At 42.2% G+C, this 14811-nt stretch overlaps 1 protein-coding gene across 5 annotated transcripts in view; it reads right to left on the bottom strand.

The window, feature by feature from the left end:
- Positions 1-546: 546 nt before the first annotated feature.
- The window catches only part of mical2b (microtubule associated monooxygenase, calponin and LIM domain containing 2b), a 59635-nt gene continuing 45370 nt past the window's right edge, over positions 547-14811 (bottom strand). For all 5 annotated transcript variants that reach the window (XM_047802221.1, XM_047802220.1, XM_047802223.1 and 2 more), the window contains 9 exons: positions 12827-12889; positions 12039-12142; positions 10854-11664; positions 10666-10745; positions 8911-9009; positions 8524-8617; positions 5088-5187; positions 4368-4441; positions 547-1628 (listed from right to left, as the gene is read on the bottom strand). In XM_047802221.1, coding sequence (XP_047658177.1) covers positions 1444-1628; positions 4368-4441; positions 5088-5187; positions 8524-8617; positions 8911-9009; positions 10666-10745; positions 10854-11664; positions 12039-12142; positions 12827-12889 — 1610 coding nt within the window. In that variant the 3' untranslated portion in view covers positions 547-1443. The remainder of the gene's footprint in view (positions 1629-4367; positions 4442-5087; positions 5188-8523; positions 8618-8910; positions 9010-10665; positions 10746-10853; positions 11665-12038; positions 12143-12826; positions 12890-14811) is intronic.

Here is a 14811-nt window from a genome sequence, read left to right as displayed (position 1 = left end):
CATCCGCCATTGTTGATGTTGTGCTTGCTGCGCTAACGTTGCTGGGAAACGTGACACATATACAGTGATGTCAGACTCGGCTCTGTGACGGCTCTCTAGCTGATGGAAAGGCAAACCGGTTCATTAGAAGGCTCGCCAGTGGAACCAACTTCAAACTCTAAACCAGCACCTGGTTCTTTGTGGTGGAAAAGGGAGCATACAAGAAATTCATTCAACCACCCAGATCTTCCTCATACCCTGAGAGACGGTGGAATCAGTCGGGAAGCTGATTCTGGAGGATCTGAAGTACTTTGAGGTAACTGGGGTCTGGTCTGTTTTTGGCTTTGTAGGCAAACACAAGTGCTTTAAATCTGACATGAGCAGCTACAGGAAGCCAGTGGATGGAGCGTAGCGATATGTGGACGTTGTGGTTGATGAGATCATTCTGGACCATTTGCAGAAATAGAACGAAGTGCAGAAGCAAAGCTTCCAGGATCGAGTTGCAGGAGTCTTGTTACCGAGTGTCTAATTTCATACGAGCTTCATATAAAGCACCACTGAGAAGAGTGACATGACAACGGTGGGATTTTATTTATTCTGGGAGAGAGTTAAGTGGATTATAAACACGATAAAGAGAGACACTTTTAAAACCTCCGTAAGCAAACGGTGTTTGCCGTCTTTATTAAATTAAATCGATCCAGGCCTCGTGCGGCTGCGTGCGATCATAAATTAAACACAGGACAGAATAAAAGACGTGACGAAAGGCAACAAAACAGAACATTAACGGAAAACATGTACAACTGTTACAGTGCGTTTTAAACAGACACACAGACAGACACGTACGGATCAGAGCATCGACGTGACGTACAGAGTTAAAGCACCCTCGTGACTATTGTTCTTCACAAACACAGTAGTAAACGGTTGGTGTTTTAGTGTTACAGTGTTTAGTGTGTAGAAATGAAGCCTACTGTAAATAAACAACAACTCATTAGTGATTTTTATGGCTTATCACAAGGCACGTCTTGTTCGTTTAAAAAGGAGCAGCAGTGAGGCAGCAGGGTGTGTGTTTGGGGTTTGGGAGGTCCGCCGGCAGGATGTATGTCGTGAAACGAGATGATTTCTTTCAGCCCTCGGCTCAGGCGGAAACTTTCAGACGTCTACGTAAGATCTCTACGGCATGGGTCTGTATCGGAGATAGAGACGTCTTCACTCTGCACTGCTGAGTGGAAAACCGCAGCTTAAGGATGTGTGTGGATTGAGATTAGTGTTTAACAATTAAAAAAAAAATGTTTATACATCTAAAACCTTTACTAAGTGCTGAAATGTTTCCCTTTGTTTAGTCCAGACTGTGTGCATGTTCATCCAAAACTCAACGCTCTCTCTTTCTGTGTGTGTGTATGTGTGTGTGTGTGTGTGTGTGTGTGTGTGTGTGTGTGAGAGAGAGAGAGAGAGAGAGAGAGACGGTCAAGCCCAGTGAAACTGGTAGCCCTTTGATAGGATGAGGCTCTCGAGGTCGTGGTCCTCTGCTTTCTCCTGCAGTCGCTGCTCCTCCAGCAGGCTCACCAGCCGATCTCGTTCCTCCACCACCTTCATCACCTCGTCCAGCAGGACCTGCTCCTCCGCCAGCTCCGTTGCGCTCTTCTTACAGTCTGCAGGGCAAAACAAGCGCACGGTCACTTTCATACACGCACAGATAATTGGGATTAGTGCAGCATCTCTAATGCGCTGTAGACTATCTACCAGATAAGCGACTCTCTTTAGTTAGTACAGAATTTGAGTGTAACGCCGTGCTTCTCGGAGTCGTCTTTTATTCTGATCCGAAGCTAGAGAAAAATTTTTTTTAGATCAGATAATCAGTCAGAAATGTAAGATACAAAAAAAAAAGTTAGTAATGGTGCAACATTATTACTATTGTGCCGGACAAAACTTCGGCGCGTAACTTGTCCCGCAGCTTTTGTCCTAGACCCATGAATGATGTGTCAAATCGACCGGCTCATTGAAGAGAGGTGTGCTATGACTTTTATAAGAGATCCGAGTTCCGGTACTTCCGGTACTGGGTCTCACAGTGGCCGTTTTTCCCCCATAGACTCTCATTATAAACTTTGGAGGTTTATAACTCAAGCTTTCGAACTATCTACACCAAACTCGGCCAGCTCCTTTAGGGTGATACTCTGAACAAAGGTTTAATTTGGTGTACCGACTGGACTTCTGGTTGTGCTGCAGCCCCGCCCCAAATATATGCAAAATCAAAAACTTTTTACAACATGGACATGTGACATATCAAAACACTCAGATCAATGAGGGGAACTTCGGGGCTTTTTACACCTGGTCACTTCATGCGTTTTCTGTGATCAGATATCTATCCGATGGTAAAAAGACCAGGTCTAAATGCCCTCCGAAACGGTTTCGAGACGGATCTAAATCCGATCGCTCAAACCCCTTCAGGAGGTGGTCTGGGACACGATTCAGATGAAACTGGACAGGTGTAAGTGCATGTGGTTGTTCAAGCCACATACGTCAGCACTATACTCCTCCCAAACGGAAGTACGTCACTCGCAGGTGACTCAGGAGTCGTGCATCGCGCCAGAAACAAATGTTTTCACACCAGCGCTGGCTTCGATCTTTCACCCAGGCGTCTCGTTGGGTCTTAAAATGCACTGCTGCCACCAGCGAAAATGCAGCAAACAGTAAATGCTGTTTTTTGTAGCAACCGCATACACCAAAGCGTGTTCCATTTCATTTACCCCGGAAATGAGGTAAAATATATTTGCATTTTGGGCGGGAGTAGAAAGATCAGATTGATGTCCGATTCGCCAAGACGCATTTATGTGGCCTAATGTAAATGGAACAGTTTTAACAAATCAGCTAGCTATCGGATCAGAGAAAACACATGAAGTGACCAGGTGTAAAAAGGCCCTTCCTCACGGGTATTCTGATGATGTCACGTGATGTCATGTGAGAATAAGAAATTAACACAACATGGACATGTGACATATCAAAACACTCAGCACAATGAGGAAAACTTCAAGAGTATTCAGATGACGTCACATGCTCGTCTCGACTAGCCTCCGGGACTTGCCACGTGCAAGCACCATACACATTTTCTTCAGGAAAAGAAAATTCTGGCACCTATTATTATTGTATTGGATGTACTGTAACTACCAGCTCAGCAGTGAAAGGTCTGGGTGTTATGATTTTTAAAGACAAGTTGCTGTCTAATATATCGCCCACAATACAAACACAGCCTTCTTCCACCTTAGAAATATTGCCAAGCTGAGAAACATCCTGTCTGTATCTGATGCTGAGAAGCTAGTTGATGCATTCATGACCTCTAGACTGGACTATTGTAATGCATTGGTTGTCCTGCATCTTTAATAAATAGGCTACAGTTTGGTCCAAAATGCAGCTGCCAGAGTTCTAACCTGGACACGAAAGTATGACCATATAACCCCAATTATATCATCTCTACACTGGCTAACTGTTAAGTACAGCATTGATTACAAACTGCTGATACTCACGTACAAGGCTCTTAATGGTTTAGCTCGCATGTATCTAACTAGTCTTCTAACACCCTGCAATCCTTCATGCTCTCTGAGATCACAAAACTCAGGACTTCTGCTAGTTCCCAGAATATCCAAGTCTACTAAAGGTAGTAGAGCGTTTTCTTATTTAGCTCCCAAACTTTGTAATAGTCTTCCTGATAGTGTTCGGGGCTCAGATGCACGTTCCCATTTTAAATGTAGATTAAAAACTCCTCTCTTTAGTCAGGCGTACACATAATACATCCCATAATATTGTGCTTTAATACATCAGACCAAATGCACATTATCAGCTTCTCTCTTTCTACACATCGCGAGGCATCCAGAAATGGTTCCATCTCCGATTGTCTTCGGTGCCATGAAGATTTTGGACCTTCACTGAGATGAGGCCGACCATGTGAGGATCCAGATCAGAATTCTCGGAATGCCGATTGTTCGATCAAACGTTGAGTGAACAGGAAAATAAATGTCTGATATTTTTACATTTTTAGCATTATTATTATTATTATTATTATTAGAGTCCATCACTGCGGTTATAAGGCCGACGTTTGTGTCGAAATAATCTGACAAAAACGAATTATATAACAATGATTAAAAAACCTCCTACTGGAGTCTCAGAGTCACTTTACTGACAATATAGTAGTTTTTTTGTTTGTTTTTTTACTACAAGGCTTTTAGAAAATAAGCTGTTAAGTGAAAATGCATAAAAACAAAGCGTATGACCTATAAGAAGACGTTACATTTACTACAAACAGTGTAAATATAATTACAGCAGAAGATTTCTGCACATTACTATTGATGTGGGGGACAGTGGACATGTCTGTCAGCACTGTCACAGTGTTGTCTCACCTTCAGTGGCCATCCTCCGTCTGAGATCCTGCTGTAGCTGACTCTGTCTGTCCTCCAGCTCCATTTCCTGAGCACTGTAACCCACACACACACACACACACACACACACACACACACACACACACACACACACACACACACACACACACACACACACACACACACACACACACACACTTTGGATTTTAACAACTATTAACTGGATGCACGATATATCTCAGAACAGAGTAACACACTCAAAGGGAGCAGCCATCTGCCCTCTTCCACATACATGAGCTCATAGAAGGCTGTGATTGGAGAGAGAGAAAAAGAGAGAGATACAAAGGAGAGAAAGAGAGAGAGGAGAGAGAGTGAGAGGAGAGAGAGAGAGAGAGTGAGAGGAGAGAGGAGAGAAGAGAGAGAGGAAAGAGAAAGCGAGAGGAGAGAGAGAGGAGAGAAAAACAGAGAGAGGAGAGAGAGGAGAAAGAGGAGAGAGAGAGACGGACAAAGGAGAGAAAGACAAAGGACACAAAAAGAGAAAGAGACAAAGGAGAGAAAAAAGAGAGAGAGAGGAGAGAGAGGACAGAGAGAGAGAGACAAAGGAGAGAAAAAGAGAGAGACAGAGAGAGAAGGGAGAGAGAGGAGAAAGAGGGGAGAGAGAGAAAGGAGAGAAAAAGAGAGAGAGAGAGAGAGACAGACAAAGGAGAGAAAGAGAGGAGAGAGAGAGTGTGCGAGTCTTACAAGATCATGAGCTCAGATTCATATCTGGCCAGCTTGTTCTTCTCCAGGACGAGTTTAAACCACGTGTGCAGGAGCTCGGACTCGTCTACTGCTGCGTCCTCTGAGAAACAAACCACACAACGTGCACTACGTTTATAAACCTACTAAAATGTCATTAAAATTGGTTCATTACACGTTTATATTAAAGTCCATAGAGTTCTCTCTCTGCTCTGCAGCCTACACTGGTGACACCTTTTGTTTACTTTAAAGTGGACATTCGTGAATTTTTTACACCAAACATCGAGACTAAATGTATTCTACAACACCTGTGCTCTACAAACCCAGGACAGTTCAGATCGTATCAGAAACGTGTAAATATTTCACTACGTGTAAATATTCATAAAAGACACCATAGCTGTGGTTCCCTTCAGCAGTGCCCACGGTGCGTACGGGCGCACCGTCCGAGTCCTACTGCGTCTGGAGCGGTCACTCACAACGAAGCCACTCGGCCCTGAAGAGAGCGCTCAGCTCGGCCTGCTGATACCGCGATCCACACAGACCAGTAAACACAGGACAATACGGTAGTGTAGCAGCTTGAGTGCACCATCTGAATCCATCATCTGACTCTGAACAGCAGACTACAGCAGGGCAGAAGCTGGCGCTCGCTCGCTCAGGACGGCTGGTCCGAGAAACCGCGTCCTTTCATACGGTACTGTAGTAAGGATACTAAACAGTCACATGACCTGGGTTCATAGACCGTGCTTTAGCTTCGTAGTTGTAAAGATCTCACGACAATCTTACGGTTTATTTACATGAGGCATGTACAAAAGGGCTATAAAAGGTTAACAAAGTATTTCCAAAAAAAAAAAAAAAAAGATTTTTTTCCCTTCCTTCATCCTTCCAAGATGTTAAAAATCAATTTACCTGAAACGCAAATAACACACTTTGACTTTCAGGACCATGATTATAAACTCATTACCTATCCGGGCACCGTCACGTCTTTTTTCTTTATTTTTTTATTTCCATCCGGAAGAATTGCCGGCTTTAATAACCCTCGCGTATATGAACATTTGCTAAAATAATGAAGCGTCAGACCGTTTCGGAGCACTTTTCCCCTTTCCAGCCTATTTACTGGACCCATTACCTCCACGGTCATTTTGGTACAATTTGCGCTCTAAGTGGCTATTTGGTTTGAATGCAAATCGCTATTACTTGAATGACTAATTTCAACCCTCTTGCAAAACCCTCTCACGTCGACGCGCGGAGACGAAGCCGGCTAATACGCCGCGGCTACGAGTCGACCGGATAAAAGAGAGGGAAGAAAATAAAATAAAAACTTGAGTCGTTCGCTACAGTACAATCCTTCCCCCCGAAACGACTCCGTGCAACGACCTTGCCGTTTTCTTTTGCTCTGAGAAAAGCCATATAGTAGCGCGGTTATGATGGACGCACACCTCCAAGGCTGCGTGTAGGCTTCGGCATTCAAGTGTTCCTGATTCAAAAGATTCGGAGCTGCTAGACGGCATTCCTCTGTGTGATTCCTTTGAATTAGCTTTAGTTCAAGAAATGAAAGAACATTGAATTAACTAGAATTAGTAAAGAAAGGAAAGTAACTTCAGGGTCGACGGCACATGAAATGATACGTTAAGAACGAACGTGTTCCTAATGTCTTCCTATACAAGACGGAATATTTTGTGTTCGGATACGTGTTTTTTTTTCTTCCTTTTTTTTGGAGCCTAAATAGTGGTTTAGAGATTGGTCTTCGATACGTGTTTTTGTCCTGGTCAGAGCTGCGATGGATCCGGAGCGTTTTTCCGGATTTCGACGCTCGATTCGATTCAGGGTTATTTGTATAGTGCTTTTTACAATGGGCTTTGTCTCAGAGCAGCTTTACAGAACATAAACATAGAACAGAAGGTAAACATAAGGAGAAATATAGAGAATTAATATAGTAAAAAATTCAAGATATATATAGATCACAGTGTGTATGTATGTATGTATATATGTGTGGGGGCAAGTCGTGGCCTAATGGGGGCAAGTTGTGGCCTAATGGTTAGAGAGTCAACTAAGGTTGTGGGTTCGAGTCTCGGGCCGGCCATGACTGAGGTGCCCTTGAGCAAGGCACCGAACCCCCCAACTGCTCCCCGGGCGCCGCAGCATAAATGGCTGCCCACTGCTCCGGGTGTGTGTTCAGGGTGTGTGTGTTCACTGCTGTGTGTGCACTTTGGATGGGTCAAATGCAGAGAATGAATTCTGAGTATGGGTCACCGCACTTAGCCGTATGTCACGTCACTCACTCACTTAATGTATGTATGTATATGTATTTATCCCCAATGAGCAAGTTTGAGCTGACTCGGGCAGCAGTGACAAGGAAAAATTCCCTTAGATTGGTAAGGAAGAAACCTTGAGAAGAACCAGACTCAAAGGTGAACCTCATCCTCATACGGGTGACATTACAGGGTGTGATTACAAATATACAGTCAAACAAATGCTGAATTTGAAGCTGCACGAGACGATCCGAATCCGAATTCTTTAAACGACTCTCTATTAATGTGTACTGGTGTGATTAATGACAAGGATCTGTTTTGTGGTTCGGTCCCCTTGTGCGGAAAAAGAGGTCCGAGGTAATAACGAGGTATATTTTATTTCTGTCCGTCAGCAGGTTTCATTTACTTTGCGTCGTCATCACCACTTTTTTTTTTCCATCGCCAATTTGCATCATTTCCAGTTTTTTTTAGCTAGCTGGTAAGAATGGGGTTTATCCTTTGCCGTCCTCCTATAACTTTTAACCAAAAATAAATAAAATAAATAAATAAGATAATAAAAAAAAAAAATCATTTTCTGGACTTTCTACACAGCGCTGATGCTTCAAACAGATTTTTGTGCAAATACTGAACAAATGTTACACGTCTACATATACAGTTCCGCTTAAAAGTTTGTGAACCTTTTAGAAATGTCCACATTTCTGCATAAACTCGACTAGTTTCATTTTGTAACTCAATAACTATTTATATTTATTTTAACTATAATTACATCATAACACATTCGTCGAGACAGTGCGTCGCCCGTGCAACCAAATATTTTTTTTTTATCTAGAGGAATCTGTAGCATTGTAAATAAATAAATAAATAAATAAATGGCCAAGTGGAAATGGCTGAACTAATGACTTTTGCAATAAGCAGCAATGCAAAAATCTGACTCGCTTTCGTAAGGCCATGGATCTTAACTCATGACCAAAGGTCGCGTTCGGCTGAGATTAATAATCAATTTGTAATAATATAAAAATAACAACTTTGCATATTTGTAATAAGTTAATAATAATAATAATAATAATAATAATAATAATAATAATAATAATAATAATAATAAGTCTATGTGAATTTCCTGGCTAAACCTGACTGACAGCAGTAACCAGAGATTCTAAACCCATGGCCACATGATGAAGGAAGACATTTACCACTCTCTCCTCTGAGGACCTTCTCCAGCGCTACTCCCTTCTCCTCCAGAGCTCTCTGCTTCTCTTCAACCTCCTCCAGCTGCCTCTGGATCACCTACACACACAGATACACTTTTCCAGCTACAGCTGCTTTGGTGGTGGTGGTGGTTATGGTAAGGGAATGGTGAGTGTGATAGTGATGTGATGGTTGAGGTGATGTGATGGTGCTGTGATGATGTGATGGTGGTGGTGATGTGATGGTGAGTGTGATAGTGATGTGATTTTGATGTGATAGTGATGTGCTGGTGGTGGTGATGTGGTGGTGGTGTGGTGATTGTGAGGGTGATGGTATGGTGAGTGTGATAGTGGTGAGTGTGATGTTGTGATGGTGAGGGTTCATGAACATACCTGAGCCCTGTGAAGTTGTTTAAGTTGCTCTCTCTTGGTTTGTATGGCAAGTGTTTTCTCCTGATGCTTTCTTCGTCTCTCCGAGTCGCCCGATTCAGACTAAATACGGCACAAAACAAACAAACAAAAAAACAAACAAAAACAGATATAAATAAACATAAAGCCACCTGGACTGAAGATATAAAGATATTTTACAGTGAACCCTTTCATCAGTCCTGATTGGCTGCTGAAACAAACACGCTGCAGACAGCGAGGATGCTGAATTCTGATTGGTCAGGAGATGTTAATGAACTACAGAATCAAAGTTTAATACTGAACTGCTTAATAACCCTTTATACCAGTACACTGCCGTTCCAGGCTGTCGGTGCAATGGGAACCGGCTTTAGGGACGTTTATAAACAAACCGATAATTCTCCGCCGGCGATTCGGATCTGAAACGATCCTCTGTTAATAAACTTACACAGAATTTCAGTGTCGAAGATGAACATGTTCAAATTTTAGCTGCACATGAACAAACACTTGGGGCAGCACAGAAAGCAGACATGGGTTTGATATCATCGTTTACTTGGAAGATTTGTGTAAAAAAACAAACAAAACCTTTCTAGGAATATATTGCTCCTAGTATCCTAGGGGAATAAAAACAGAAATGCGTTCATACTTTCATATGAGCTTCATTATTAACACCACTGTGGAGCGAGACTCGACAAAGACGAGCTCAAGACCTCGACCGCCTTGCTAATTTGTACGACAGGAATATCCTTGAATACGTATAGGAAGCTAGTGAAGAAAAACTATTTCAGACGTTTGACCTTGCTGTGACCCGAAACGCTGTTAGGATCGATTCCAAAAATTGGATAGAATTCATTCATTTGCTGCTTACAATTATCACTCTGATAAATCTGACAAACATTCAAGCACTCGTCCTTGATATCTTGCTAACGAGAATCTGGGGCCAAAGCAGAGTGGCTTTCCTGTTCATTGGGTTTCCAGGAAATGCCCTCATATATGCCCTTTATAATATATATATACACACACACACACACACACACACACACACACACACATACACACAGTATAAGTGCTTGCGAGATGCTCTATAAAATTAAATACAACTAAAAGCAGATCATAAAAACATTCCCGTCTTTAAATATAACGAATAAACAATGTAATCAATGGTGTATTGAGGAATAAATGCTGTTTTTTTTTGCACTTATTTATAATAAATTTTTTTTTAAACGATTTATTATTCCATACAGAAAGAAATAAAGATCCTCTTCAAGCTCATTTCGCTGAAAGAAAATTTGCTTTGAATTCCGTTAAATGTATTTTCAGCCAAGGTGGAGATGAAAACGCTGTAACGAGGCTAAAAAGGAAATCGTTGTCTGTTCGATGACTATTTAACGTTAACAAACAATTTACGGGTCTTATCTCGGTAGTGAGACTTTCGTCAGGGAAAGAAAATCTCGGCATGATGGCGGTTCTTTAGTGCTCTCGAATGCTGGTGGAAATGATAAAAGAAGCTATTGAGCGTCTTATAAATACGTCGTGGAGAGATTCGTTCCACGGCTGCTTTTCATGTGGCGCGGAGAATGAAAATAAACTGGTTGTGCGTGCCGAGGGCAAGGCTGGCCTCAGCTCTCTACTGGTCTCTCTGTTATAGAATTAAATTCCATTTTCTGATATGAAGTGTTTATATGAAGAGTCTCAAAGCATTTTATATATATATATATAAAAATTATTATTATTTTTTTTTACCCTTTGTATGACGCATTTCTGGTCTTCCTCGCTGGATGAATAGGTGTCTTCGTCTCGTTGGTGATTGTGTTGTGACGAAGCTGTGAACATACGGTGAGAAACATGTATTTAAAATCGTTTTATTCGGGACAAATTGCGTACTATGGGATGTTTTATTCAAAATAAGTAAAAAGTGTTCCTGCGCAAACCTTTGTTTCTGAATTTGGACAGAATGTTCCAGACGTCCTTCGTCTGGTTGTCCGTCTTGCTCCGGTCTCCTCCGTCGTTCCTCTTCATCCGCATGGACGAGAAGAAGTTGAGCCTCCTTGGAGGCAGGGAGGCCATGTCGTCTTTGGAAATCCTCGACTGCTTGTCGCCGAGAGTGATCTGCTCCAGCATTGCTGTGATCTCGCTCCTGACTTCTGTTCTGCTCTGGATTCCTTCTGTATCTGCTCTGGAGCGCTTCACGGCATCCTCGTCCTCCTCCTGGTTCTGAGAAGAGACGCCGAACAGGAAGCCGAAGGAGCCCTCGGAGAGCGGCCTGACTCTACGAGGACCGTTTCTTCTGATCACTTTGGGGTTGTTACCTGCTCCAGAGAAGGATCTCCTCAGCACGCTGGCCCACAGCTGGAATCCTGAGAGAATAGGGCTGGGCTCAGGTTCAGCGGGAGCTCGAGGTTCTTCGTGAATTTGAGCTTCGGTCGAGTTTGCGGGTTTTCGGATGTATGTTTCCGCTCGGTCTGTAGCCTCAGTCGTGGATGAGAACGTCCCAGGAGTGGCCAGATCCCAGTTCAGCAGCTTCTCCTTCTCAGACAAAGACAGAATCAGCTTCTTCTTTGAGCTTACAGCGCTCTGCTGGTCAGGGACCGGCGTGGAAGCGTCGGGTTGTTGTGCTGGAGAAGATTTGGGAAGGGATGAAATTCCATGAGTGCGATAAGAGGGAATTTCATCTGCAGCTGATTTCTCTGGTTCCTCCTGTAGAGGGCAGTGAGAGTCTGCAGCATGATTTTCAGCTTCCTGCTGGAACAAAATATGTAGACAGAATAGTAGGGACAGAATGAAAATTCACCGCACAATAGTTCTACACACATATACAGTGATACACACACACACACACACACACACACACACACCACTCCTATTATATCGCTGACATTAATGAGAATGATTAAAACAATTGGTTAAATAAATGGGTGTGAACACATTAAAAGTGCTTCTGGAAAACATATGAATGACGTTTCAGTGCGATCTGCGACGCTGTTATAAACCTGCTTAGAGTTTATAACCTCTAATAAAAATGTCATTTCAATTAAATGATTTAAAGTTTGCTTCATATCGAATCGTACGGAATTAAACGAGCGCGTGTCGTGTGTGTGATATTTTGACCGACATACCGGTACGTGCAGCTCCTCAAAGTCCGAGTCTCCATCCTCTTCTATGAGAGCGTCGTCTCCGGCCCCTTTCTGCTCAAACGGTTTAAGCAGAATCAGAGGCAAAGCTGTGAGACAAGAACATAATTATTACTCTTAATGAGAAATGTAACGGTAGCTGACCATGATATTTATTCGTTATGATACTTATATAGTGTATACGATTAATACATCAGGCATGAAGTGCTGTAGCTCTGCTATAATGGAGCTTGATGATATTAGACAAACAAAAAAAAAAAAGGATCTTTGTTTTTTGACCTAAGAAATGATGATTTCTTACAGTTGTATTAAAAACAAAAAGTCTAACAGTGCCCTCTATTGGATAGCAAAAAATTTACCTGGTTTGTTTTATATGAAAAAGTTAATCGATTAAAAATAAATAAACAAACAAACAAAAACAAAAATAATTCAGACTAAAATGACTCCACTTAACACCACGGATCATTCCCCCCCCTCTCTGTAAACATCTTTGTAAGGAGGCGACATCTACGAAAATCTATGCGAATAAAGAATTGTGTTATTTTATATCAACGATAAGACCAAAAAAAAAAAAAAAACCATGCTCTAATGTAGGACGATTCATGTAAAGCTGAGTCTGAAGCCAATTAAGGCTTTACGAGCTGGTTTAGTGCAGGTATGAACAGGAAAATGGAGCAGAATGGACCTTCAGCATGGCAAGACGTTATAAAGATTTAGTGAAAGAAGACAAAGTGTGTGTGTGTGTGTGTGTGTGTGTGTGTACAGACACTTACTTGCTCTGATCTTTCTTTTCCAGTGACTGTTTCTGATGTCTCCTCGGGCATACGAGTGCTCTGCTAAACACACGACACCGTCCATCATTAACGAGCTTCTCTATAAACAACTACAACTGCAACGATCGTATATAATTACATTTAGGCATTTTTGTGATTCTGCCAGAATCGCTAGATAAAACAGGAGATTAAGATCATTCCCATGTTGCTCTGTAAAATTCTGCACTCTGATTAGTCAGAAGTTGAGGAATTTTCTATAACAGCAGATCGGACAGTATCTAACACACACACAAACACGGGGCAGTACAAGGTTTTAAGTCTGCAGGGTGCCCAAACTTTTGCAGACGCCATTTTTTTTGGTTTTCTGTTATTTTGAAAGTGTAAATATAGCGTCCAGCGTCAGTTCAGGCAGGCCACATAGTCAAGCTCGGCTATCAGCTGATGTCAATTTTCTAACCCCGCCCATCAGCTGATCTGATTCCTAAGCACGCTATTGGTCCCTTTCAAACAGGGCGCCCTTTTTAAATGCTTTCTTCAATTTCCTCTGCATTGCTGCAACCCACCTCCTCCCCTAGCTCCTCCTTGGAACTGTGTGTTTAACTTAATCAGTGTCAGTCTGTTGTCAGGCTCCGTTCTAAATGGGGGGGATTTTGTCTGGCTGCTTTCCCAGTTAATGGGAGATTGTCCCCCCACGAAGCTGCTCCTGTTCCCTGACTAGCTTTCATGGAGCTCATGAAAAGGATGGGGAATTCAGAACAGAGCCATACCGCCAAATGTAAATTTCATAAGCTTGCAAATAAAAACATTTTAATATTTCAAAGAACTGTCTTTATTTTGACTCAAGTGGGCCTGACCGAAATGATGGAAACAAAATCGAACTTATTTTTTGACAAATTATAAGAAAATGTTTAATCTGTAATTTGATGCCTTTTGGAGATTTTTCCATCTTTTCTTGGCTTCTTTATGCACATTAATACAAAGTTTTACCTGGGGTGCCCAAACTTTCGAGCCCCACTGTTTGTTTGTTTTTTCCTCCCCTCTCCTCATACCAAAGATACCGTCAGATCTTTGATATGTATATAAATCGTATATTGATATGTACATTGATACGTATGAGGTTCTTTGGCTGTATTTGGTTTACACCAAACGTGTCCTGTTATTGTGTCCAAATAATTCAGTTTTAGACTCATAAGTAATAAGACTCACTTTATAAGAACACACTGTTTTGCACAAACTTCATTCTTGCCCTCATGTTTTTCTCAGACACTAAAGGTTTCCTCCTTGCTCACCTCCCATGATAATTAAACTTGTTGCGTCCCAGTACTGTTACGTTTTTTTTTTGGAGACTTCTTTAATCATCTTGCGGTTTGCTCTTTGGGTGAATTTGCTGGGATGTCCTGACCTGACCATGTTGCCTGACCAGTTTTTTTAAAATCTTCTCTACTTGTAAATGATTTTCGGACAGTGGAATTTCTGACTACAGATTCTTTTAAGATCTTTTTATATCCCTTCCCAGATTAGTTTAGACCGTTTAAGGAATCGACAATATAAAGATGCTATATTGTAATTATAAACACTTTGCTGTGATACAAGTGGATACAATATAACATTTATCGTTATTTATATAGCGATCCATCGGGTGGAGGTCTGATAAGGCAGCCCCAACCCCCGGGCCGCGGACCGGTACAAATCCGTGGACCAAATAGTACCGGGCCGCCCAAGGAACATTAAATTATTTCCATTTTATTTACTGTGGTGTATTTCTCTCGGGTTTGTGCGACGTTCCATGGACGAGAGGTTAACCGGGAGCTGAGAGACGTCACCTAAAGCCGCACCGATACCGCGCATGCGCAAAATATCATGATATCGGGCCGGGTTTAGGTGACGTCTGGAGCTGAGCGGCTGCGAGCGGCAGTGGTGTTGTAGCTTTGGTGGAGAGAGAAGGTGTGTATCGCTCTTCTCTCTGTTCACCGGTACTTTGTCAT

Source organism: Tachysurus fulvidraco, chromosome 17 (assembly GCF_022655615.1).
Source record: "Tachysurus fulvidraco isolate hzauxx_2018 chromosome 17, HZAU_PFXX_2.0, whole genome shotgun sequence".
NCBI classification, from domain to species: domain Eukaryota; kingdom Metazoa; phylum Chordata; class Actinopteri; order Siluriformes; family Bagridae; genus Tachysurus; species Tachysurus fulvidraco.
Note: the sequence above shows the minus strand (reverse complement) of the source record. Positions and strands in the feature narration are given on the sequence as shown.